Source organism: Corvus kubaryi, unplaced genomic scaffold (genome assembly GCF_017639235.1).
Source record: "Corvus kubaryi isolate FWS band 111438036 unplaced genomic scaffold, C.kubaryi_AGA036_p1.0 37300, whole genome shotgun sequence".
In the NCBI taxonomy this organism is placed as follows: Eukaryota; Metazoa; Chordata; class Aves; order Passeriformes; family Corvidae; genus Corvus; species Corvus kubaryi.
The window spans coordinates 13,408,442-13,435,491 of NW_024581093.1; the positions used below are offsets into that span (position 1 = coordinate 13,408,442).

The 27,050-nt window shown below is 44.3% G+C and overlaps 1 protein-coding gene across 3 annotated transcripts; it reads left to right on the top strand.

Moving 5' to 3' along the window:
• The first annotated feature begins 318 nt into the window (after positions 1-318).
• On the top strand, positions 319-12,651 carry CCNE1 (cyclin E1). Of its 3 annotated transcripts, XM_042027591.1 has the most exons (11): positions 319-359; positions 459-549; positions 775-843; positions 7,172-7,314; positions 7,390-7,525; positions 8,328-8,474; positions 9,261-9,356; positions 9,711-9,845; positions 9,928-10,039; positions 10,126-10,283; positions 11,133-12,651. In XM_042027591.1, exons 1-11 carry the CDS (start codon positions 334-336, stop codon positions 11,253-11,255), a joined length of 1,236 nt encoding a protein of 411 aa, XP_041883525.1. In that variant the 5' UTR covers positions 319-333; the 3' UTR covers positions 11,256-12,651. The 3 variants fall into 3 exon arrangements, with proteins under 3 accessions (XP_041883525.1, XP_041883526.1, XP_041883527.1); XM_042027592.1 differs by lacking the exon at positions 775-843; XM_042027593.1 differs by lacking the exons at positions 319-359; positions 459-549; positions 775-843 and adding an exon at positions 850-7,063.
• Positions 12,652-27,050: the final 14,399 nt, after the last annotated feature.

A 27,050-nucleotide genomic window follows, 5' to 3' on the forward strand; every position in this document is an offset into this window, starting at 1 on the left:
TTAAATGTCCCGCCGGGCGCGGCCCGCGCCGCGCGCAGGGACGGGAGCGGCCGTGCCGCGCGGTAGCAGGCGCCCGGCGGAGCCCGCCCGCGTCCCGCCCTGCCCCGCTGGCCTGGCACACGCCGACCACGCGCTCCCGGCCGGCAAGGGCTGGCGCGGCGGTGAGTGAACGGTAGCGCGGGCGGGCAGGGGGCCGCGGGGTGGGGGGAACTGGTGGGGCCGTTCACGGCTGCCCGTTCCGCGCCTCTGCCGGCCTCTGGGGGGAGGGGGGGGGCTGTGGCCCGGGCCCGCTCGGCCGTGCCCCGCGCGGCGCTCGGCTCGCCCCGGCTGGCCATGGCGGGCGCTGTGCGCCGGGAGAGGTGAGGGCGCCGGGCCCGCCCTGCGCGGGGCCCTGCGGGCCGAGCACTCCCGGGAGACTCCCGCGGCCGGCGCTCGCTCAGCTTCCCCTCTCTCGGCAGTGACTGCGCGGAGGAGAAGCGTCCCGCCAAGGAGGACGTGGATGCGGAGTACGCTATGCGAGCCCGCAAGAGGAAAGCTGATGTGGCCACGGTGAGTGCGGGCCCGGCCCGGTGCCCGCGGGCCAGCACCCCCCCTCCCCCCCGCCGCCGGGCCGGGCCCCCGTGCCCTCGCCGCCTTTTGTTGGGGGTGCGGGGCCCACGCGGTGGGCCGGGGGCTGCGGGGCTGCGCTCCTGAGGGACTCGGCGCGTGTCACAGCAGCCAACAGCTGCTTGTCCCACGGTTTGAACTCTCGAAATTATATGTTGCTTTTCGTAGTTCTTACAGGATCCTGATGAAGAAATTGCCAAAATGGACAGTACTAGAAAAAAGCAGCCTGAAAAACCGGTAATCGAATTGGCTTTTTATGTCAATCTTGTAATCTTACTTAACCTTGCTCTTATTTTGCAGTACTTCATTATTAATGTGAATGTGGTGAAACAGGTATGCTGCTGCCACGCCACATGCCAGTAGCAGTGGGCAAGGGGGGCTGTTGGCCCTGGTTGGTGATGGAGTGTGCAAAACAATTCAGTTCAGCTTAGCTTTGGAGCTTCTGCAAGATGCAAGGCCTGTGTTGGTCTGAAACATTACGTTAATGCTGAAGTATATTCAGGTGTCCTGGAGTTGCAAGGGTGCACCTGCCAAGCCTTTAGACCTACTCTGCATTGACTTCTCTAGAGATTTGCAAAAGTATAGTCATGTGCTTATGTACCTTGTACATGTGCTCTTGTAGCCTGCTGGCCAAAGCATAAGACACTTATTCATGCAGACAGAATCATCTCTTGAGGTGGTTTACTTGGCAGTCATGTCTCTAGCTCTCTATCCTCTGGGAAAGAGGAAAGCTTCCCCTTCCAACATCAACTCTATTCCCATTGACAAAGGGTAGTTATCAGACAGACTTAGTAAGGGCATCCTGATTAGGACTTAGAAGTGTATGCTAGCTGCTAATGGCATAGTAAAATAGGCTTTGTTTCTCTGCAGAACAAAGGAATAATTTTTGTAAAGTCACTCTAACTGTGAAAATCAGTCCTGCAGTGAAAGTTGATAGTGACCATTGCCAGCTTTCTTAGCAAGACAGTTAGAATGAGCTGCATTACAAAGTCAAGACTGGTTTTAGTGGTGTCCTCTAGTTCCCTGTGTGTGCTTTCCATGCTCTTGAGAAAGGAGATGCTTTTGGTATTTCTGTTGGATGCCGTGTTGGTGTGTGATATTGAAAGTATGATGCTTTTGTACCTTGAGATGCCCACTGTAAATAAAACAGAGTTCTGGAATAGGTTAATTCCTCTCCTTTTTTGCCCTGAACACACACACACACCTGCTCAGTCACTGTCACTATGACTTCAGCCTGTCACTGTACACGCAGGGTGATGCTGAAGTTGCAGGAGTCATGGTCAGGGTGTGCAGCCTGTCCTCATTTGGTAGGCAAGGCTGTGCATAATGTGGCACATCTAACCCGAAGTGGCAGCTGGAAGTTCTAAGACTGAAGTGCTACCATAACAGATGGGCATCATTGTTTGGAATGGCCTCCGCTTGTTGCAACTGCGTACACTAGTTATCAGTCAACATATTAAGCAGGGCTCAAATGGTGAGCATTTAATGAGGGGATCTTTCCTTCCCTTCTGTCTTTCTTTTGCACAGTATATTAAACTAATTTCTCACTTCTGACAAGGAAGAGCTGCCTGTCCTTCACTGCAGCTTTCTCCTTCAGCAGAAGATTCATTCTGTTTAAACTGAGCAAGGCCTTCTTGTGCATGTTTATTGCAAAATAACAAGGTACTGTTACAAAGTCTCAACAGGGACCCGATTTTACTGTCTTCCAGAAAGACAGTGGAAGGAAACTTGAAATATCTTTTGCATATGTTGACCTTCAATTTTGAAAGCAGATAAAGACTTCCAATTTTGTCTTCTTGTTTGTGCTCTTGACCTGGTAGCCATTCAGTGTTACTTCAGGAGTGACAGGTAAACTAAAACTTAGGTAATTTAGGCAGTAGTCATTACTTGGGAATTTTTCAAGTTAATCATAGGATGCTGGTGGAATTTGACCCTTTCATTCTATAAACAATAAAATACTGTGCCTATGTATCTTTCCCTACATAGAGAATGTATTTTTGTTCTGACAAAGTAGCCAGATTGTTCCAGATCTGGTTAAAAAAGCTAACATTTGGCTGCACAGCAGCAGCTCTTCAGTCTATGGTGTGACACAAGCTATTCTCTGATATAAATTGCCATGGACCACTAATGAGAATATGTTTACGGTTCCAGCAGCAGTATAGCAGGCTGGAATGATAGCCAGGGTGACAGTTACTCTGTGGAGACACGACAATTCTAAAATGCAAGCAGCTATAAATCCACTGCAGCCTATACCACATGACTTCTACATTAAATAAATTGTTTACTGACACTAGTTTATCCACAAGGCAAAATATCATAGTCACATCCCACTTTATGACATCTTCATAGTCAATTCATTAGTTTGCTTCTGTGGAACATAAGGCCCCAGTTCTTAATTAGGATGCCGTTACCCTTTATGTGATGAAAGGGTGGCTATATCATCAGGTCTGTGACAGCAGAATATTGCATAAATTCTGTGTTTGATTTTGGAGAACTGGCACTGCTGTAATTCTGCTAGCAATTGTCATACTAATTCTGGCTGCTTTCTGTGGATGAATACACTTCCAAGGCTCTGTGTAAAAAAAAAAAAAAAATCTAACTAGATTAGAATAATCTGTGCAATTGTGATACAAATTGCATGGTGACCTCCATATAAAGTGGAGAACTGAATCTAGAAGTTAGTTTCTTTAGATAAAACTCTAATATTTTCACATGTAAAGGTGGAGTAAACTCTCAGGAAGTAGTTTTGATCAGTTCTTTACTAGACATTTTCCAGAATCTGATTTTAGCATTGTCAAAGCCTTCCACCTAAGTGTTTTGAAAATATCCTCCGAAAAGTTTCTTTGACTAATCTAGATTGACTTTTGAAGATTCAATTAAAAAAAAACAAAACAAACAAAGCCCACAAAAAAAGGAGTGTAAACTATACCCAGTTTGAGAACCTGACTTGGCCATAATCTGGGTCAGACTCTTGTTTGAAAGAAGTAGAAGCTCCTGTGCTATCCCAAGAGGATTGGAACAACTTAATAATGTGAGTGGCTCTTTTATCTCCTATTTATTAAATCTGGAATTCCCTTCTGATGGCAAAGAAAAATTCAATACTTCGAAGTAATGCATCGTATGAGTGAAAAATGGCTAGAATTATAGGTCTCACTATTTCTGATGGGCGAACTAAGGCTGTTGTCTCTGTTGAGTTGATACCAATGTCTCTGGTACAAGGTGCTGCTTTTAGGGTGACAAACAGACCTGTTCCCCTGCCATTGATTTCCATGCTGAAAATCCTCTGATGTTGCTGTTTGAATGCAGTTGTGTCATTCTCTTCCTCTCCTGCTGCACTCCTTGCCCTGGATCTGTAGAAGCTCATTCTGGTGGCTCCTAGCTCACACTGAGGTGCACAAGTGTCTCAGCTTGTATTTTTAGGTGTTTCTTCTTCACTGAAGGCCCTGCCTGGCCTGTAACCAATAACCCCAGTGGTCACTACCTACTCTGTTTTGTGTCTGGCCTATATCCTGAAGGATGTTCAGAAAGATGAATTTCTATGAATATTTGATGTATCAGTGAATGGTGACATGCTGCAGGAAACTGAGGCCTGGTAATGTTTGAGCTTTAAAAAGACCCCACCTCTGAACTCCTGGGTTTTCTCTGTTTGGAGCTGTGTGGGCTTGAGTGCTCTAATGCATTTATCACCTGTGTTCTGCCCTCTTGGTACCCCTTCTCCTAATGAGCCTTCTCATGTGCTTGGTTCAGTTTCTCCAGTCGGTGTCTTGTTCTAAGGTCTGAGATAGAGATCTGCACCTGATTAGTTGTTCCTGTATCTGGAATATTACTGTGAGTGTCACCAGGCTTTCTTGCTGGGCTCCATATAGACTTCAAGAGCCATTCTCCCTGCTGATTTTTTGCTTGCATGCTGCGTCAGCTCCTGTTTGTCTCAGAAGTAAGCCCAGGACTGTAGTATTTCCTCTGTTAGGCTGCACAGATTCTGGGTAACATCTGTTGCTTTCTGACAGGTCTCTGCTTTTGGATTGGCCCTGTGCAAGCCCAAAGGAAGTTCTTCATGGTTTCCTCATACCCTCCCCACCTTAAACTGTTTATTTTTTCAGTGGTGGCTCCTATTTTCTTGCAGTTACAGTGTGAGGTAATGCAGTTTCTTGATAGCGTTTCTTACTTTTGATTGAGTGTCTTGCTAAATCTGTTTCAAAGACTCAAGAGCCTGATATGTTCATTCCCTCAACCAAAATCTATGCTGGTTATGGTGCTCCCTCCCCAGTAAGCTGCTTTCTTTTGAGGCTCTGCACCTTAGTTTCCTTCTTGTCTCTAGCTAAGCTATATACTTGTGGTGTTGCTCACATCTTTTCCCCAGTGTCTTGTTAAGTGACATTATGTCAAAAACCGTTTTCCCTTTTTCTCAAAACACCTAAGAGGCTCTTGACCTTTGATTTCTATTTCCTTATAGAAAATTTAGGGTGGTGAAATATCTTTAGTAATTGTTGCATGTGGTGTGTGAGGTGTCTGCTTTGTTTGAGAATTTTGTGAGCAAGTCTCTGGTCCTTCAGAAGCTGCTGGTGTAGTAGGCACCTTTAAATAGATATTATATCATCTGCTTTTCTGTTTGCTGATTAACTGATAAGGCAGCACTTCTCGAAAGGCTGTTGGCAGCTGGGCTTGCTGTGCAGTTTGGAGAACAAAGTGTGACTAAAGTCTAGTTTTGAGGGAGGACAAAAATTAACTTCAGGCAATGCTGATGTGACATTTTCATTCAAACTTTCAGTTTGTAAGGAGTCTGTCATTTTCAATATAAAGATACTATTCCCTCTTTTTGCCTCCTCCCCACTCAAATTAAACCCTGGTATGGCTGGGTATGTAGCTATGCTGTATTTGCGTGTAGAACTCCCAAGAAGAAAAGAGACTGATCTGTGTGTCAGTAACTCAAAGTGCAAAGCAGTCTTAGCTGTGAGAGAACTGTGACATGTGGTTTTTGTTTCATCAAGTCAGTGGTTTCTGTTTCTGAAACTGGTGCAGGAGGGAGCCATTTTGCTGGAAAGTGATGTCGTATGTAGGAAAGATGGCAAAAATCAGCCGTGGAAGCTTTTTTCAGGAGGCAAAGTTTCACAGGGTTTTACTTGATAGTGCCTAATGATTCTTCTGAACTTGTTCTTAATTTTTTTATCACATTAAAAATCATATTAGGGAGTTCTCTCCTTTTAGTGGTGCAGAACTGATCAATTTGCAGCAGGATGGCTGACTTCACTGTTGAGCAGAAATGCCAAATTTTAATTTACTTAGGCATGATGGCACAGTGCTGGCTTTGTATTCTACTGCAAATCAAGTAGCATTTTCCTGGGGAACTGTGTGAAATGTACAAGATTCTGTTTAAGAGTTAGATGGTAGAAGAGTAAACCTAGACTTAAGTTCTGGTCCAAATAAAAGTTGAATGGACATGACAGGTGAAGTTTTGCATATCGAATGTTTGCAGAGCATGACAGAATTCTTGATATGAAATTATCAGCTTGATGGTTTAGTAGCAATTGCTTAACTTGTACTTGCTGTATTCTGAAAATTGGGTCATATATGCTTTGGGTTTTTATCTTAACTCTGCTAAATGAATGAGTGCAAAATTCTACAAACTGTTTTGCTGTGTTTGTTTTCTGAGATGCTTTGCATGAAAGCATGGTTTCAGGCATATTATCTACATATTCCTTACCAGAAATCCTGACCTCATATTTGGGTCTTTGAGTTCCATCTGCTTGTTATTTACCTGAGGGCAAGTGTATTTTCAGTAAAAACAAAATGTATTGTGAGAATAGGAGATTCTGGTTTGGATATCCTTCCATGAAACAGTTATGGTCCTTCAAAAGGAGAGCAGGGTGAATGTTCTTCATCTTTAGTTCCAAATTTTCTCTGTTGTGCAGATAAGCAATACCCCCTCTACTCAGCACAGGTGAGGCCACATCTGTAGTGTTCTGTCCAGTTCTGGGCTCCCCAGTCAAAAAAGACTTGACCATACAAGAAAGAGTCCAGAAAGGTCCATTAAGATAATTCAGGAACCAGAGCATCTTTACTATAAGGAAAGGCTGAGGAAGCTGGGGCTGTTTAGCCTGAAGAAAAGGAGGTCTGTGGAGATTTGTATAAACTGTTTATAAATATTTGAAGGGAAGATGTAAAGAAGATGGAGCCAAGCTCTTCTTTGTGTGATAGGACAAGAGGTGGATGCAAACTGAAGCACAAGAGGTTCACTCTGAATATCATGGAACACTTTTTACTGTGAGGGTAGCCAAGCATGGTACAAGTTGCCCAGAGTAGTTGTGGAGTCTCCATCCTTGGGGATTCTCAAAAGCCTTCTGGAGGTGGTCCTGGGTAACTGGCTCTTGGTGGCCCTGTGTGAGCAGGGAGGTTGCCAAAATGACCTAGAGATGCCTTCCAGTCTCTACCATTCTGTGTTTCTGTGCAGTTTAAAGAGGTAAGACACTGGCAAGAAATCATGACAAAAGTTATGATTCTTTTCTATGTACAACTGAAATGATTACTTAAAAATGCAGAGTGTAAAATCTCCTGTTTGGTTTAATAGGTGTCCTGGAACAACATTCATGAGAATGCCCACATGTTGATTCCTACTCCGGATAAAGATGATGATCCCGTTTGTATCGATTACTCGCACTGTATCCGCCCGAGCATTGTTCCTGCCAGAGCTACCTCACTGCCAGCTCTAGGGTAAGTGTGCTGGGCTGCTGCTGCTCTGCTTTCCTCTTGTCTCATGATCCAAGACTAAACACTGATGTCTCTTAGCTGGGCAAGCAGGGATGACGTATGGAAAAACATGATAAACAAAGAAGAGATTTACATGAGGGATAAATTCTACATGCAAAGGCACCCTCAGCTGCAGCCTAAAATGAGAACCATCCTTCTAGACTGGCTAATGGAGGTGAGCTTTTCTGTGCTTGTAGTGTTTCAAGTGTGCTTTTGTTGAAGTGCACTAATAACTGTCATGAGTGCACTTCAGGAGCATGTTTAGCTCCAGATACTTGTCTTCATCTTAAATTGTGTCAATGAATGGCATCAAACTTAAAGAATATATGATGTATTGAGCTGATGATTTGCAAACTGACAATATATTCTGTTATTCATTTAGACTGATAGTGGATAATAATCAATTTGTCCCTAAAACACTATAAGCTTTTTAAGGTAGTGCTGTAAGCTTTTTAAGGTCACACTGCAGACAAAGGCTGAACACATAATTGCAAGTCACTGTAAGAAGGGAGGTGTGGTAGCTTAGAGATCAGATCCATCTCACAGCCTTTTTATCTGTTTTTGTCATGCAGAATGTGCTACAGCTTCTCTTGTGTCTGAGTCTTTTTTGCTGTTTGAATGACTTGGTGGCATAATCTCTTAATTTTAAAATACTTGTGAGAATTTTCTCTGTTGAGGTGTTGGAATGATGCATCTTTGCACAAAATGAGGAACTGATGTTCTGACATTGTTGGAACATGTGCTTGCATTTCCTAAAAGGGTTTTCACTCTGATCTGGTCTTTTTTTCTTGGAAGTTACTGTAATGACAGTCATCGTGTGTCAAAGGAAACTGTTTAACTCATGCTCTTAGTTAACATGTTACTTCACAATAGCAGTGAAATAGAAAGCTGATACAAATTTTGTCTATCTAATGCTTCTTTTTAATACATGTCTTTAACACTGTCCATGACCTTTGTAATCTCTGTTGTCTTTCCAGGTTTGTGAAGCCTACAAACTTCATAGAGAAACTTTTTATTTAGCACAAGATTTCTTTGATCGCTTTATGGCAACACAACAGGATGTTGTAAAAACACTATTGCAGCTTATTGGTGTCACTTCTCTGTTCATAGCAGCAAAGCTTGAGGTAAGTATATCCAGCTTCACTTACACATAAAAAGGTGAATGGTCACAGAGCACACTTATTGTATGCTGGATGCATTGTGGAAAGCTTTGTGGAGTTAGTTGCTATGATTTTTTTCAGCTAGGAGACAGAAAAAAATCCTTTTTTTTTTCCTTTTCAACATTCCTGGTTTTTTAGAAGTGGGTAAAATTATACTGTGATGTTAGCTAGTTTTCTCATTAGAGAATTCAGTGCTAGAATAAATCTAAAGTTTTAATTGCAATTGCTAAATGAGTTTTTGGCTGGCTGGTGTATACAGAGACCACTTGTTGCAATTTCATTGCCACAGAGTACCTACTGCATGATAGTCTGAGCTGTTATTTACTGGAACAATCTGAAGGACTAAAATACACAGTGTTTTTTAAGCTCTTCATAGTTTTAAAGAGCTTCTATTCAATCTGTTCTTAAGCAAGAGATAAAGGCCTTTTCTTCAGGGTGTTTTAAAACAATCTTGATGTCAGTTATGGTACAGTCACAGTGGTGCTGTAGTCAAACAATGTAGGTTTCTATTGATCCATCCCAAGTGAAAGGTGAAGGCTATGATGAACAAGAAGTGTGTGTCTATTAAAGGCAGAGAACACCAGGGTTTAGAAAGGGGATATAGTTCCTTATCCCACCTCCCCTTTCTGTTTTGAAAGGCTGAAGCAGTGGTTGTTCTGTTTATTTCTCTTTTTTTTTTGTGTTAAAGTAACACATGAAACTAGTTGCAACCTATTCCACAGATTAAATACTTGATCTCCTATCTTTCAGGAAATTTATCCACCAAAGTTGCACCAGTTTGCCTATGTTACAGATGGAGCCTGTACAGAGGATGAAATCATCACTATGGAATTGATCATTATGAAGGTAACATTTAAAAGTGGAATTAGATTTTAAAAACATATAGCATAATCAGAGCAAAAGCAGAGCTCCTCAGTTAATCTTAGGTGCTAAGAGGCACAATTTCTCTTACTAATTAGAAAGCAATGTTTTCTCTAGGTAACAAGAGATCCAAAGCATCCACCTGGATGTGTGTATTAACAAAATTATTTGTTCCCTGACCATGTCAGCAGGAAGAGCTACAGGAGAGTATCTGATTTGCATGTTTCAAAGATGCCTTAATCAACTGGGATTAGAGCTTCTGATTCTTAAGACATCTTGCACAGTTTAAGTTAGGAACTTAAATTGGCACTGAAGTCTTCTCTATATCTGTTCTTTCAGGCTCTTAATTGGAACTTAAATCCACTGACAGTTGTATCATGGCTAAACACTTACTTGCAAGTTGCATATTTAAATGAGCTTTATGAGGTAATGCTACCACAATATCCACAGCAGATATTTGTACAAATAGCGGAGGTAAGTCTGATTTCCTTCAAATGCTGTTTCACATGGAAAAGTGTTCTTGTATCAGGCTTATTAAACATCTGTTGTCTTGTAGCTCTTGGATCTCTGTGGGCTGGATATTGGCTGCTTGGAATATACCTATGGAATACTTGCAGCTTCTGCTTTTTATCACTTCTCTTCATCTGAGTTGATGGAGAAAGTTTCAGGTATTGGCATTTATAAACTTAAGTGTTGTGTGTTGACAAATGTTACGTCTTCTTTCAGGCAGATCAGCATGTGTCTTGTGTTCCAGGTTACAAATTTTGTGAGATAGAGAAATGTGTGAAATGGATGGTCCCATTTGCCATGGCGCTAAGGGAAGTAGGAAGCTCCAAACTCAAACACTTTAGCGGGATAGCTCCTGAAGATTTGCACAATATACAGACACACATAAACAGCTTTGATTTACTGGTATGTATGAGCAGAATGAAGACAAAAACCTGTCTGTAAAATTGCTGAAGTCTTGTTCCTTTGGTTAGAACATACAGTCAACTTAAGTGAAGCATTAACAGATCGAGACTGAGTGTATTTAGATGATAAAAGGCATAAGATTGTACTCCAGATCCAAAATTCTTGAGACAAAGACTTGTCTTGGGACAGACTTGTTCAGTATTTAGTTTAAGAAGGTGATTGTGCCTTCAGCCTCTCATCTCAAACAGCATATAATTACCCTGGAAATCAGAAGCATTTTTTTAACCTCTGGGATACTTCAAATACCATGTATTAGACCTTCCTCTCTAGGAAATACCAGTAATACAGTCTTGTCTGATCAACAGAAAAAGAAAGATTGATCCCTTGAGACTGATCTTGTGGGACTTTTATGTGACTGTGGTCATTGACAAGCACTGGAGCAAGAGTGGTTTTCAGTGAGAAACTTGTAGAGGATCAAAATCTTGTTCAACAAATTGTGGTTTAAGCTATCTGGGTTATTATTTCTATTTAGGTTACTGAATTGTAGGTAGAAGTTAAAGCTCTTCCTATACAGTTGTTTCTGAATTTTCTTGAAGGTACGAGAGTGTGTGTGTCTTATGAATTAATGCTAATCATCAGAGTCCAAAAACTAACACTGATCTCCTGGAGTTGCACTACAAGATAACTACAAGTACTGTGTGATTTATCAGTTACTGTTAGGAGAGTTAGATATGGAGATGCATTTCCAGATTAACAATCTATCAGATTATAAAACACTGAATTTTATTGATCTGTTGCATAGACACACCAAAGTAAAGATGCCTTTTTCTTTTTTTCATGTGCTTTCAGGACAGAGCTCAAGCAAAACAAGCCATATTGGCTGAGCAAAATAGGACTTCACCTTTCCCCACTGGTGTCCTTACACCACCACAAAGTCGTAAGAAACTGTCTCCTAGACTGCAATCAATATGACTTTAGAAACTGTTGATGGACAATTTTGCTGAAGTGCCTGTTCTGCTGGTTTTAGCTCCTGCTCCATTACAGAAATGCTGCCAGTGAAGTTCATAAGCTTTCATGGAATCTGAAAAGGAAACTTTACTTTCATGTGACAGAAATTTTTCTATTTGAAATAGTTTTATTGAATGTTAAAATATTTTAAAGAAATGGATCAAGTACACCAGCCACTTGAAAGAACACCGAAGTGTGCTCCAGATGCTGCTACGGAGGGTGATGCTTGATCAACTGTTCAGAAAAAGGGCTTGAAGTTTAGATCAGTTACTGTTCCTGTTTGTCCTTTGGGGAATCTGCAGATTTCTGTGCCTCATTGACAAATGGGCAAAAAGTGCTGTGGAAGACAACATTTCAAAGCCTTTTTTTTGAATGGTTGGCTTACAACTTGATGCCTTTTAAAAAACTTTATTGTAAAAGCTGCTATATCTCTGTGTACTCATTTTTAATAAAAAAAATGCTGTCTAAGACAGCTGGTTTTATGTATATTTCTATATTTCTTTTACCTATGATCAATTAAGATTTTTTCAGACTGTGACCATTAATAAGTGTGGGAGTTGGGGATGAATAGTTGTAGTATTATTGCTTTATTTATTTACTACTATTGGCTTATCCACTGAAACTTCTTTATTTGGATACTAAGGTAAAATTGTCATGTTGGGCTACTTGGATTTCCTCTAGCCAGGTACAGGTGGCTAGGGAGGGGATAATAAACATGACAAGTATATGGGGAATCCTCCTATAACACTCTGTAATGATCAGCTTACTGGGAAATTCTTGAATCAGGTTGTCTAGATTGTTACCCTTAGGTGATGGTTAGTGAGAGATGATCAGTAGGAAAAGTCTACCTCTTCTTAAATAATCATTTAAACATTGGGATTTTGGCACAGTATTTGACAAATAATGATGTGTGCAGAGCTAAATTCTGGAGAGGTATGTGCCTTTTTACAGGAAAGTCTGTGACCTTTGCAATGTCTGAACATCTCAGAGGTCCTAGTAGGACATTTTCTGGAAACTCATGGTTCTGGAGAAGAGGGGAACATGGAGATAAATGGTTGCTTATTTTTTGCGTGTTTCTTGGTGCTTGCTTTGAAGGACTGTTCAATAACACTGAAAACATTTGTTAGACTACCAGGGTTCATTGTGTCCTGTTGCAGATAACTTAAATGCTACAACGCTTAATATTTCAGGAAGCTGCTATTCTGTTGTTGGTTAGGGTTTTTTTTAACAATAGTTCTGGGCAAGGCTGCCTTTTATTATTTTTTTTAAGTTATTCTGCCTTTTTCTCTTCCCTGACCCAGTATTTGGATAAATGTTAAAGCTTTAATGTAATAAAAATGCCTATGCTAATCAGTGGTAAGCAAGTTCTTTGGTGCTGCTGGCTTTTTTCCTTGCAACGAATGGTTATAAGTTGTGTTAACAAAACAAGTGTAAATGTGAGCTGAACACATTTGCTGGTGCCTGTTCAGAGAGGTTTTAATTTCTCAGAGAATTGCATGTCCTAGACAAAGGGGATGTATTATTTGCTGATTATTGAAGGATTTGCCAAGATACGTTTTGATGCTTTGTCCCAGAATTTAGAACACAAAATGGGGTGGATGAGGGAAACTAATCCTCCTGAAAGGTAGTCTCTAGGTTTAATTCCTAAATCACCAGGCAAGCTTCAGTACTAGTCCTTTTGGTGTGTTTTCAGATCTAAGTCCCTTTCAGATGTTTCACCAAAAAAACCCCACAATTACATTTTTAAATTTTTAACTGGCCTCTTAAAAACGGGGATTGCACTTAACTTCACTATGCAGAAGTGAATGCAGGCGTTCCATGTGTTTTCTGGGCTGTGTGGGAAACCAGGATCTGAGATGGATATACCTATGAATGAAACTTGTTCAGACAACAGGCGTCCCTCCAAATTTGATCTCTGGTTCAGGTGGAAATCCTGTTAATTTTACAATTGTTTCTTTTCTGAAAGGTCAGCCTCCTTATTCTGATGGAAAGCAGTCTGTTCAGAGCATGGAGATCGTGGCTTTGCAGCTCCCCAGGTAGGAATGCAGTCATGTCCCAGAGATGCAGCACTGCCCAGCTGGAGTGACTTACCTTGAGAGCTATTTTCTTACTTTCTCATCTTTTATCTCATGTTTTATAAGATCCTGTTTCTGGTTGTCTGTTGCACTATGTGGATACTGTGTCTGGTGCTGCCTTTCTAGGGTAGCTTGAAAAAAATTTGCATTGATTGCCACAAACTGAAAAAAAACTTCTTTAGGGAGCACCAGTGCAGGTAATTTTAAGGAAGATAGTTGTCCCTGTTAGAAGAAAAACAAGGAAAAAATCCACCTCCAAGAGGGAGTTTCCTCCGTGTTTCTTTGCTTGTGGATTCTATTCTCCTAAATTCTGATCCTGGTGGGGGGAAGCAGGGGGGCAGTCCTGCCTGGCTAGGTAAGAGAAAAAGGTTTGGTGTGTTTGGGCTGAAGCTTGTGTGACAAAGGTAAGATAATACCAAATCTTGTGTTCCTGCAGGCTGTCTCTGACTCCAGATGTGTTACCCCAAGAGATGGGGAGAGGCTCCAGGGGTGAACAGCCCCAGGGCAATGTAGGAGAGACAGCACTGGGCAACCCTGAGAAAGCAATTTAGCTCTGCAGTGCTGCACACTCCTCAACTGGAAACTCTCTCTCTTTAATAGCTCCAGACCAGCATAAAGCATGCTGCAAAGTAAATTGAATTTGCAGTAACCCAGGTGGTACATGATTATCTTCTCCTCCTGAAAGGTTTGTCATAACAATGCATCAAACCCTCACCTTGGTCTGAAAGCTGGGGGCATCAGAGAAACTGAACAACAGAAATGAATCCAGTGCTAATTTTGCATTACTGCTACTATAAAATTGGAAGTTGGGGGTAGCTGTGGGTGTATTGAAGGCAATAGCCCCGAATGAGTGAGTGAGGCTGCAGTTGTGAGCTGGGGTGGGGAGGAACAGTGCTGGTGAGCAGAAAGGATGGAGGCATGGCAGTCACCACTGAGTCAGCCAGATGCTCAGCTGTCAGGAATGCTGTAGGTACCTACAGAAATAGTTATTGGTATAAATAGTTCACAGAAATAGTTCTGTCTAGCTTGCCTGCCCTAAAGAAGGGGGGTGGTCTCTCTCTGGTTCTGTCTGTTTCTAGGTCTCAGGTCAGCATCTCCTCTTGGTTCTCAAGAATTACAACACGAGGGGTTTATTACATCCCTACTTGCACGAGGTGGGGGCAAGAGGCAGCCCTCATGGCCTGGCTCAAGGTTCTCTCTACTCCTAGGTGCTGTTTCCTGCCCACACAGTACAGCAGCAGCAGACTGAATCCAGGGGGCTGGGTGGGTGGGACACTTCCTTTGGCCAGGCTGCCAGGTCAGACCTCACTGCCAGTGTATGAGGTTTACAGCAGCATCCCCTCTTAGGGGGAAGTGTCAGGAACCTGAACTTTAGCTTGGGAGTTGCCAAATCCTACAATGGGCTTTTTCCCAGACTTTATTGGGAGTAACAGCTGCAAGGCAAAGCCTTATGGAACAGTAGGGGGGTCAGTGTGCAGTGCAGCAGGGGACTGGCGAGTGCGCAGGTTGACACTGGATGCACCCGCTTCACCTCGCTTGTTGGCATGAGCCTTCTGTTCTGGGAACTGCTGTCTCTAGGTATTTATCAACATGCATTTAAAGCATCAGATTACTCATACCCTCATCTTCCAAAATCCTCCTCCACAACCCGCTTCCCTCAAGAAAAGGGGGACACTGGCATATGCTGTGAAATAATACAGGTTAATTTTGTCTAGCCTTGAATTTTGTTGGGGATTAAGAACAGCTCTGCCTTGCTGGCACGGCCAGTGTCAGCTTGACCTGGGCTCCTGCAGTCTCTGTTCAGGTTTGGCATTTAAATAAGGGATGTATCTCTGTCGTGTGCTGTCTGTGGCAGGAAGCAGCAGAGCTCTTCCTCTTCTTGTCCTCCTGCCCTCCCCCTAGCCATGGGGTGGCCAGTCAAGGTGGAGTAATGGAGAGGTTTGGGGGGTTTATTCTGGGGGTTTCTTGTCTGTGAGATGGCAGGAGATAAGTATGTAAAAATGTGACAAGACTTTAATGTCCATTTCTTGTTGTTATAGCAGTTTGTGAAACTTGGCTTGAGTTGATGAACAGTAAGTATTTTGATGATGATCCTGTGCTCTTTCAGCCACACTATCTGCAAACCAGCTTTAAAGTACATGTTTCCCCCAAGTTTTGAGTAGTCCATTATTGCCACAACTTGTGGCAATAATGTGTTGTAATCCAACATTTAACTAAGACTGCAGAATATTGCAATGCTATATGAGCTATCTCCTTTCAATCTCTTGAAATAATAAGTTTATGCTAAGCACAAAGGGTAGGTTTGTATATGAAGCTTTTTAAATTTCTGTTTAAGGTGAATTTCACATTATAAAAGAAAGGAAGTATTCTCTGTAGGCTGAATAAAACCAGGGATTTCAGAACTCTGCAGACTGGCATGTTTGAGGGCAAATTAAATCAGATGGCTATCAAGGAAGGAAGGAAAACCTTTCTGATCCCAGGGGCTTTGGTCCTACAGAAGCTGGCAATTCAGGGGAGCAGACTGTCTACTGGAACTGCAAATCTGCTTGAAAACTGGGTTTGTTTTACCAAGCCAGACATATTCTCAGGTAACTCATACAGCAAGAAAGCAAATATGTTTTTATAATGCACTGCTTTTTGATGTTTCCAGCATGATGGCAATAATATTCAAGGAGGAAAAGTATGAAATCCAAAATGTTTGCCTCAGGATATGTTTGCATGGGATATGAGGAAAAATAATGTGCGGAGCTTCTCCCACCTGGTGCCTGTTCTGTCAGATATGCCACAGCCCCTGCTCCTGGGATGGAGGAGAGCAGGTGCCTGACAAGACCTGTCTCTGAGAGGAAAAGATTTCCTTTATCAGCATGTGCTCCTGTGCTCTGTTAGGAGTCTCAAATGTTAACTTCTGCCTTGGCTAAAGAAGTAAGGCTTTGGTTGCTTTCTTAAATTCCCATGAGCATTAGAAAGAGGAGTTACTTTGTTTATGGACAATGTTTGTGCAGGGGAAATGCTTCTGTAAATCTAAATGCACTTAATGTCTTTCTGGCAATATTACAGTTGGTCACTCTTCATCTAAAAATCAGTATTTGCCCACATATGTTACACATTTATACTATAAAGGCAACATCAAAGGGTCAAATGTTTGTGTTTCTCCCAATCTGTATACAGTAGCATTCCTTGAAAATGAACTGATAATGGGTTTAATCAAGAGCTAAACAATTTTCCTGACAGAGAAAAGCAACAAGCTTGAACATTTTCTGGAAAATCACGCAGTTAACAGCCACCCCACAAACATGATTTCCCTGGTGCTAAAAGCATAGCTTGGTATATTTTCTTCCTTTGGAGGCAGATTCTTTTATTTTCAGTAGGGTCAGGAGCCCAAAGTAACTTATGTATAGATGTGAGTTTCCAGAAAGAAGCTGTTGATGACACAAGGATGTGAAATCCTCTAAAGCTGACAGGGTGAGACTGGCTGGTCTGCGTGAGCGGGGAGCAGACACTGCTCTGGATTGAGGATTGCTGCTTTCTTCTTAAATATGGGTAGAAGAGGCCTCACATACAATTAAAAATAAGTGGCTTGGCTGGAAAGAAGAGAGTAAAAATGTAATGAAACTGTGTAGGAATGTGTTTGGACTCCCCCCAAGGCAAAAGAAGAAGTAGGGACAGCTGTGATTTGCTCAGGTTATCGTGTTCCGACTCCAGTTACACAAACTTACCTATGGTGTGCTCTGCATGCTACCAGGATAAATGGTGTGAACATTCTTGGATTGAATCCCAGAGCAGCAACATCAGATGGAGAAGAGTAATATGGTGCTTTATTTTGCAGTTCTGTGCAAGGTGTTCGGATTTTTTTTGAGGGGGGGCACTCTACGAGGGCATCAGCCTCTGCAGCTCAGCACCTCAGCCCCATTTTTCTACATGTTAGGAGTTATTGAGCATGACAAGAGTTAAAAGATAGCCTTTATCTTTCCACCATTATCCATCTTCCAGTTCTTACCAGATGCCAATGTCACATTTGGACTGTACAGCTCACAGTGAAGTTTGATTGTTACGCTTGGGTTTAAGATCAGTCTGAGGATAAACAAGTTGCTTTCTCACCTCAGCCAGACCTGCCAAATGCTGCTGTCTGATGTGGGTAAAGCTGATGTTTCTGGGCTTGCAGGAGGCACCCCTCTTACCTCTGCCTGAATGATGATGATGATGTTATTTGAGCACAGGAGAGGGCAAGTGGAAACCTTTTTATATTTCTGGTAGGGAAGTCTGGTTGTCAGCCTTGTAAGAGCAGAGAAAAATGTTTTAGTTTTGGCCAAAATCTTGCAGAATGAAGAATGCTCTGAGGAAAGGTTAGCTGATCCTGTGTGGTGTTATTAGTATTCTGGGCTTCAGTCAGGAGATTAATAATAGCTGCAGACAGTGTCTCTTCATATTAAAGTGTCTTCACATGAGTAGTTTGGGTGAGTGCAAAAGGACTGCAAGGCACAAGCAAGCTGTCTTGTCTCGCCCCAACTGACAATGAGTCAACACTTTAATATAAAGAACAGACAGTTGGTAACAGTCATTAACATAACAAAGTGCCCTATAGATCACTCCAAATTCATCTGACTGTTTTTAAGCAAATGTTTTCCCCTGAGAAGTGGCAACAGAACAATTTGTTGAATGTTTTGCTGCCTGGGCCACCCTGTTCTGCTGGGAGTGGGAGAGGTGCTGCTGTGGGATGGCTGGTCTAGAAACCCCTTAATAGGGGTTGCTATTTGCTTGCAGTGACAGTATACTGAGTTGGTTGTTTTTTAGCCTGATTTCCTACCAAAACTGGACTCACGGGGTTTTTTTGTGGTTCCTCTCCCCACTTCCTCCATTGAACAACTTAAAGAAGATCTGACTTCTGTTAGTGCAGGTAAGAAGAAAAAGGAGTCAGACAAACTGCTGATCCTCTATGTGAAGGAGCAGCACGGGCTCAGCCACCGTGCTCTGTGCTTGGCCCACACCCGGGATGAGTGATGGTGGAGGCTCTGTGCTGGCAAGGATGAAAGACGGGAAGAGTGGAAGAAGGAATTGGGCTGTGGCACTCGCAGTTGTGATGCACATCAGGCCCTGAAGGGGGATGAGTAGAGGCTAAGAGTAGTCCCAAGGAGGGAGGAAACTCTACACAAAAGCAGGTCTGTTACTGGTCTTCATGGAGGAATGTGCATGACTTCCTTGCATACCGTTGTGCTGGGAGGATGCAGGGAATGCACTGGTTCAGCACATCAGGAAGCCATCATGCATCTGGCCAGAGCAACCTGGTGCTGTTGCTGCTGTAACTTCCATGAGTTGTTGGACTATGGTAGGACTCCAGGTTTCTCCTGCCATTTCCAAGGGCTGTCTGCCAGTGGCAAGTGGTCTGGGGGTGCTGGCAGCTGCAGTGGGTTTGGATCCTGCTGCTGGGGCCCATTGGACTTCCTCCCCAGCTGCCTGCCTAAAGAGAAACCACCTTTCCAGGGACTGCTGTCACAGAAGGGGTCGACTCTGGAGATGTAAATTGAGGGAGGCTGGGACACACTGTGCTGGCTGACAGCCGAGTGCTGTGGCACCACGCGTGGAGATGCCACAGCAACCCAGACAGGGGGTGGTTTTGAGAGAAATCACTTCCCTGCTCTAACTGCATACCTGACTTGCTGAGTGCTTATGGACGGGTCGGCACCTCGAGGGCAGCTGCAGGCAGGTGCCACGCCTGGGTTTGGGATGGCTGTGTGCGCTTTGGGACCTGTTGCTCACCTGCACGAGAGAGAAATCGCAGATTCTCCCCAGCTGTTGCGCCAGAGGGGAACCAGAGGGACGTTTCCAGCTCCGCCTCTGCCACCACGGCAGGGTGGCCGTGCGTGCTGGGTGGTAATTTCTGGGGGAGCGTGAATGTCCCTTTGTGCGGGGCTGCGGAGAGTGGCTGGAAGGTGCCCGTGTGGGACCTGGCTGGCAGAGGGGCCGTGGCAGAGGGGCGGCTCAGCGGCCCCACGCTCATCGACTTAATTGGGGCTGCGCCGCGGGGCTGGAGGAACGCGGGACGGCCGCGATTCTCACGGCGGGGGGAGGCTCCCGGCCGGCCAAATCATTAGCGTCAATTAAGCACAGAATGTGTAGATTACTGACATGTTATTGTTAGGGCTCTAAAGGAAATATAATTAATAAAACTCCCCTCCCCACCAAGAGGCAGCCCTTTGTGCTCCCTGCCGGCAATGTCTATCTCCTCCCGCAGCCCCGCGCTCCCTTCAGCAGCCTCGGACAGCGTTAACATTTGAATTAACATAAAATCACTTTCTGAAATCTGTTACCATTTATAATGTTGCTGTACTTTGCCTGAGCATTGCATTTTTTTTTCCTGTCAGTTTGAGCTCGGTGAGGGGTTTCTTTTTTTGTCAAGTGATACCAAACACAGACCCATTATGCCGCAAAAAATCTCATATTTGTTTAATGATTTCCCATTGGTATCTTTGTTGCTATGAACCAAAGCATTAAATAGAAGCCAGCACGTTAATGCCGTGTTGTTCTACATAATAAATTTGAATATTCCCCAATGAATATTTTTAACAGGAATTTTCTGAATAAAATGCATGTGTGCCAGGGTATTAATAATTACTTAAAATCAGTTTTTGACATTTAATGTTAGCATCTAAAATATTTCCTTTAATTTTTGGTTGCTTCTGCAAATAGAAATGATGGCATTCGTCCTAAGGAAGGCTGGGTGGACAAATAACACTTTTACTCACGATGAAATGAAAAGCAATAAAGAAAATGTGTTAAATGTCAACAGTAAAGCATATCTTCTCTCCACGTATTATGAGGAGAATATACCCCAAAATATGCATACACACAAAAAAATCCTTCAAGTGACTTAATATGTTTGAATGTTAATGGTTTGAGTGTTAATCCATTGCAATGGCTCAATTTTTTTCAAAATTGGCTACTTAAATACATTATTACCTCCATAAATTCTCTATGGTCACTGTGGTAGCCATAGCATGAAAAACAATCATCATAAATCTGAATTTACAAAATATCTCCAAAAATTGCACAGTTTTGCTGAGAGAAACAGAAGATGAAGTGTGTATTATTTAACTCGATATATTTTGTCCTTGCAGGAGTTGCTTGTCTAAAACACCAGCAGATGGAGTCTGTTGGAGGACACGAGGGTCTGGCAGCAGCCTGAGAAACCAGCTCGGTTGTGTAAGTGAGGGAAGGCTGGCAGCCTTCACCATGTGAGATTCTCTGCTAAAGAAGTTGGTGGATGCTGTAGCACCTGCCTCTGCAGGAGCAGCTTTGCTGGGCCCCCTGGAGAGCCAGTGCAGGATTCCGTGCCTCTGGCAGAAGGGATTTGGCCAGGAGTGGTCAGAGGGCTTATGCCATTGCTGCCTCCTTCTGCTGGGTGGTGCAAAGCCCAACGTGCTCTGATGTCAGCACAGGCAGCTGGTATTTTTCAGTGTCAGCAGCTCTGCATGGAGCTGCAGGGCAGCCCCAGAGCACATCCTGGGGGTGCAGCGAGTCGTGCTGGGCCACGGCAGCTGCCCGGCACGGTGGGATGGCTCCAGCGCTGCTGGAGAGGCGCTGGGTGGGATGAGGGATGTCATGCCCTCAGCTCCCAGCACAAGATGCTCTTCAGCACCATGGCACGTGTCCAAAGGCAGGCTATGATGTGTCAGAGCATCTCCATGGGTGCTCAGGGGCAGGAGAGGCCGGGGCAGAGCCTGTGCCAGGTTTGTGCATTTCCATTGGCTGGGAAAGCCCTTATCTCTCCTTCTAGACTTCAAACTATGCTTTTGTTAAAATAACCATGAGGAAAGCCACAAAGCACTTTCACACTTTTGCATCCCTGAGTGACTCTTGTTACGTGTGTTTGCCCGTGAATGTCCTGGGATTTTTATTTGTGGTCAGCAGCTGCTGGGATGTTCCTTGCACAGAGCTGGCCATTCCACAGGCTATGATGTGTCATGTGTGTCAGGCAGTGTGGAAAAGCGGAGGGAGAGGAGAGGATGCTGGGGTTTCTCAGTGCTCCCCTTGACAATTTGCCATGATGGAAGCAGGGTTGTGATCAGGGTTTTTGCAAAAAGCAGTGGCCAGCAGGATGTGCAGGAGAATCATGGGTGTCACTTGTGTCCCAGAAAAGTGGCGTTTAGAAGGTTACATGGTAACAGCAGTAATTTTTAAAGGAAGGGGGGAAGACTGCTCCACCTCTGACTTTCTTCATTGCCAAGATATCTATTCCTCATTTCCAGCTTGTGCCCCTCAAAGCTTCTCTCACCCACACCTCAAGATTCTTGTGCAGGTATCTGGGGATGTTTCCTGCTTTTGGATTTCTTTGGCTTCACCGTCACTCGGCTAATAGCGGTCAACAAAAGTGGACCTCGGTGAACCAAAACTTGCAAAGGCTGGAGAAATACTGACCCATGTTAATCAATGAGAAGTTTTGCTGTTACTCTTCTCTTTCACTTGAGCTCTTGCAGCTGGAGCAACCTGTGCACACTGTCTCACACAGATGATGTGCCCAGGTTGTTCAGCCACACATGTGGTACAAGGACAAGGAAAGAAACCAAAGGCCTCTCTAGACCTTCCCAAGCCCTGAGAAGGGGGACATTGCAGCAGCTTGTGAAGGAGTGTGTCCCAGCAGTAAGTACAGCACGGACACCCCCTTTCACAGGGGGCAGAGTCCAGACAGACCTGTGTATACAGGGACTGATCCTTGCCTAGCTCAGAGGCATCTCTATAGGTTTAGGAATATAGCAATGGGATTAGCTTTGCTGCTAAACCCTCAAAAAGCTGAGCACCCTATGAATTACAGCCTCTCCTTTCATATCTGCAGCTGAGTTTGACATATGTAGCTGCAGCTGGCCCTACCTCTACAGTTTTATTTGATAAATCTGATTGATGAGGGTTTTTTAATTCCTCTCAATCTATTTAAATTAAAGAAAAAAGGAGAGAGAGAAGCTGAAAAGTGCTGTAATTGCGAGTGAGCACAAGAGAAACCTACAGCCAGCAGGCGTGCTTCAAAGGGAACGGGGCCAGCCAGAACCCTTTCATTGCTGGCTAGTGAGGGCTTCAAATGTGCCCGCAAGGTAGCTGTGTTTTAATTTTGAGCCACACCAAAAGAACTTAATTGGAAGATACTGGGGGGGGGGGGGGGGGATGATGCATGTGGCCTCTTCAATTTGATGAGCAGAGGCTGTTGCTGGAGCAGAGGCCAGAGGTGGTCCCTGGCCTGGTGGGGCGGCTGTCCTGGCCACCAGGAGCTTGCTGACAGCCTCCTGTGTGCAGGCAGGCACAGCCCTGCCTCCTCTCCTGCCCGCGGAGCTCTGCCGTGTGTTTGCTCAGGAACGAGGAAAGGTTTGCTCCTCAAGGAGAGAGGGAGCTGCTTGGTGCACATAAAGCCCCGATGATACAGAGCAGCCTGGCTGTGCCCGTGGCGTGGGAAGCCCACCTTCCGCGGGTCCCAGGGCACCTGATGTGTGCTCTGACCTCCCTGGGCAGCAGGAGGAGCACGGCTCTCCTAAGCACTGGCACCTGAGTATCTGCTCTGTGCTCTTGTGTCTGCTCACGCAGTGATGTGGCCGCTGTCTGGGCTCCTGGGCGTGCTTGGCCAGCTGCCTGCACACCCTTCTGCTGCTTGGCTGCATCAGCCCCTTGCCATCCCATCCCTCTGTGCCCGAGGAGTGGGGCACGGAGAGCAGCAGCCTTCCCTGGCTTTCCCACTGCCTTCCCCAGCATGCTCCCTGGTGTCACTGGCAAATTAAGCAACTAATTTTCATTAGTGCCAATGCACCTTGCACCTGACTCTAAACTACCAATTAAAGTTATCGATTCTGATCAGCAAAGGTACTAAATTCCCGCTGGAACTGGAAAAGCGGGTACTAAATGTACAGAGACAATCTGTTTAATGCAGCCACAGATTAAAGCAACTCATCCATCATCTTTGTATCTTTACAAACACTAATCCTGGGGATGTGTGCCTGGACACACTCCTGTGTGTTTGGAGTCTTCTCGTTTCACCTGACTGGGACAGGTTTGAGCTGCGAATCTCCAGCTGCTGCCCCTAACAGCTCCTCAGAAACAGGTTGATATTTTTTGGTTCAGCTGATTCATTCTACAGGATGATTAATTATTGTGTAAAGACAATTTTGTGTTTATTGGTTTGGGACATGAGAATTTATTCCTCTATTTCCTGATCCTGCAAACACAAGAAGTAGCAAAGGGCTACTCTTTTTCACTGACTTCTGCTGTGGATTCTCATGTTGCAGTTCTCAGTCTGCTCACTGAATTTGGTCCTTAGCTTGCATTCCACAAGGCATCAGTCCATATATCTGCGATCTGGAAAGGTATTTAACATTTTTATGTTCTAATTGCATCTGACTGAAGGTTGCATCCAAACAGTCATAGATTGTGAGGATAATTTGTTCTGGAATATACGAGAAAAGATGCTTCATCCACTGTTATTTGGGCTGAGCTGATTCTGGAGGCAGGACCATCAGCATTCCTGTGCAGTAGGAGTGACCTGTGTCTGCCCAATGCATAGCAGTAGTTTAAAAAGCTAATAGTGTGCTCAAGCTAAGAGTGAGGGAGAATATGAAAGAATATTATAATTGTGCATAACAAATTTCTATAATTAAAAATGGAATTCTCTGGCATTGGAGCAGAAATAGCAATTTTCTACCCAGTGAAGCTCCAAATTATTTTAAAGGGAATTAGATGTATTCTCCTGGACTGTGATCACTCTGAAAGATTTTTTGATGCTAAACTGTCTTTGAATATTGGAAAGAGCAAACTGTGTTGTCCTCACCTGCTGCTAGCTTGGAAGTGAAATCATCACAGTCAGAAGTGTCATGGCTTCTGGATATGTTGCACAGTTCTGTTCTCTCTGAAGAACTGTCACATGTTTACAGCATGGGAAGTACCTTCTACTGTGTATTTTCACACAGTTTTTTGCTGTGTTTGAGACAGGGTGAATATTGGCTTTGCATGCAGTTGCATCCCAAGAACTGCTTTTATGAATTAGTAGTTAAAAGGTGCAGGAGGTTCCAAGCACAGGCCAGCGAGCTCTGTGTGAGCAGATGCCTGCAGAGCAGGCTGTGGTACTGGAGTGTCCAGGAGCGTTGTGGCCCAGGGACTCCCAGATGTGCCATCCCACAGTTCCTGCAATGCAGTGCAAAACTGAATAACCCTTTATTTTTCTTGGGGTTCTTTTTGTTTGTTTTGGGGGTTTTTTTTTCATGACTTTGGTTGTTTCCCCCTTCCATGTGTTCAGAATTGGTTCATGTTCTAATCGACCATCTCAGCACAATCCCCAGTACCATTCTGGATGTTTTTTGGCTCTCCCAAAAATTTTTTTCTGCATACCAGAAAGCTGCCTAGAGGGCTCTGGAGAGACTGATAATGAAATATTTGGGATGTGTGTTTGAGCACTGTCACTAGGTTGCCCTCTTGTTTTGTTTCCACTGCTGTTCACTCAAGGCAGTTGCCATCTAGCCCAGGTTTGTCCAAGCAGTGTTCCTGTCTGCTTTCCAGGCTGGGAGCCTCATGTGGTTTCACATCAAGTATCAGCCCTAGGGTAAGCTGTGTTTGTGTGACTCATTTTACTGAATGTTTGTCCAGTGAGTGTTTGTTCACATGAGAAAATACCCCGCAGGCTGGCTCTAGCCTGGTCCCATTGGTTTGGGGTGCTGGTTTTGGAAAGGTGGTGGAGGGATGGGCTCCTCTGGCTCAGCTTGGCTGTGGTGTGTTGGGTGTAAATCATAGGAAAGTGATGGGTGTTTGCCTCCATTAGCTCTGATATAACTATTGCTGCTCTGCCCTCGGCATTGACAGCCAGTGTTTCCTGCTCAGCAGCCCAGTGCCAGGCACTGACAGCCTGTCCCAGTGCAAGGAATGCCTGACCCAGCCTCCGACATGGTGCTGTAGAGAAGAAGGCTCAGCTTGTGCTTAATGTACTGGGTGGGCACCCAGGGGAGCCTGTGCAGTTCCCATTTCCTAGTGTGACCTAGGATAAACCATTTAATCTCCCTCTCTGCAGCAGCTCTCCCTTGGGGAGAGAGGTGGGAGCAGCAACAACAGGCTCCTTTGTATTGTCTGCTTTAGGACTGTTTTTAATGAAGTGTGGCACCAGTTATTTAGCGGGTTGCCTTCTGCAAACAGGTGTTTTTACTTGCCACTGAAGACTTAAACCCACACCTGAGCAGGGCTTTTACCTCTGTTGGGGTACTAGGGCCTTGCTGTGATGCAGCAGGTTATAACACTCACTGCTTCTGGTCCTGCCACCTCTCCCCTCGCTGGCTGTGCCCTTCTTCTCTCAAGGAAACTCTCCAGCTGTCCCCTGATGTCTGTGTTAAAGCAAGAGCCAGCCAAATGCTGCCCTATCTAGCAGCATGGGGAGGTCAGGCAAGGGAACATATTTTACTTGCAGAGCTGACATAATTGTTTAAAGCAAACAGACAGCTCAACATTTTTGCTAACTTACAAAATCTGGCATCTTGGGAGAACGTGTTTGGACTCAGCAAGGCCATTTTCACAGGCGAAGCATTGTCATTAATCTGCATGTTTGGCATTGCTGCTGGAGAGCCTCCTTTTTGCTCTGAACGAGATGTATATTCATGGACTGAAAGTTGCCTGGTTTTGTTTCTGTGCTGGCCACGTGGGTTTGCTGGGCTGGGATGTCCATGAGCAGGCACTCGGCTCTCCCAGCTGCACCAGCACAAAAGCTCTGGTCACTGCTGCTGGATTGTCAAGCAAAGTGTGAGCTGTGATTGTATTGAGGCCAATGCAATCATATCACCTGCCAGTCTGGGGAAAAATAGGGTCTAAATAAGATGACGAGTGAATGATGTGGTCAGAATTAAAAGGAAAAACAGCATCTTTCCCTTAATGAGCTCTGTTTAACATGTGAGAAGCCCCACACATGCTTTATCTGTATTCTGACCAGCGAGGAGCCTTGCCCAGACTTCATACAACAATTCATCACGGCCGATTTGTGCAAGGCATATTTGAGATGTAAGATGTGTGGCTCAACCTCTTTTACTCTCTCATTAATTTTCTATTCTGCCTGAAATGGGTTCTTAGAGTGCTCATCACCAGGGTTTAAGCTGGCGAAAATGGGGCGTTGGGATTTCTGCTCTTATTTTTGTCGCTGTGGTTGGATAAAGCAGCAGATGTACAAACACCTGGGCAGGGCAGGCTGGGTGTCCTGTGCCACCAGCACCCGCTTCCACCTGCGACTGCTCCCATGCATGGGCAAGTCTGAGAACAAGGCTGATAATTGCTGTTATTGTTGATGGTCTTTCCAAGAAAATTGCTGGCTGAACAAAAGGAGCTTGAAGTTTTTAGCTCATGTTGATGTTTTTGAAGGCTTCACCTGGAAGTGCTTGAAGATTTGGGATTTTTGGTGAACTTTGTGTGTACATCTGTGTATCTCATGCAGATTTGCCCTCCCGCTCTGGTTCTTCTTTCCCTTTCAGCACTCCTGCATGTGCCTCTCACTGTGTCTTTGTGCTGCATGCTTTATATGTCTTGTTGCTGTGATGTGTATTAACTTCTCAGACTCCCAAGGGCCTCAGAAGATGAATGGCTTTATCTATAGGATTCCAGTAATAATCCATTTGTGTATGGAACATGCTCCTCAGTATTAGTGCATCGCAGAGGGCTGGCATTATCTGATAGCTGCAGAGGAGGCTGC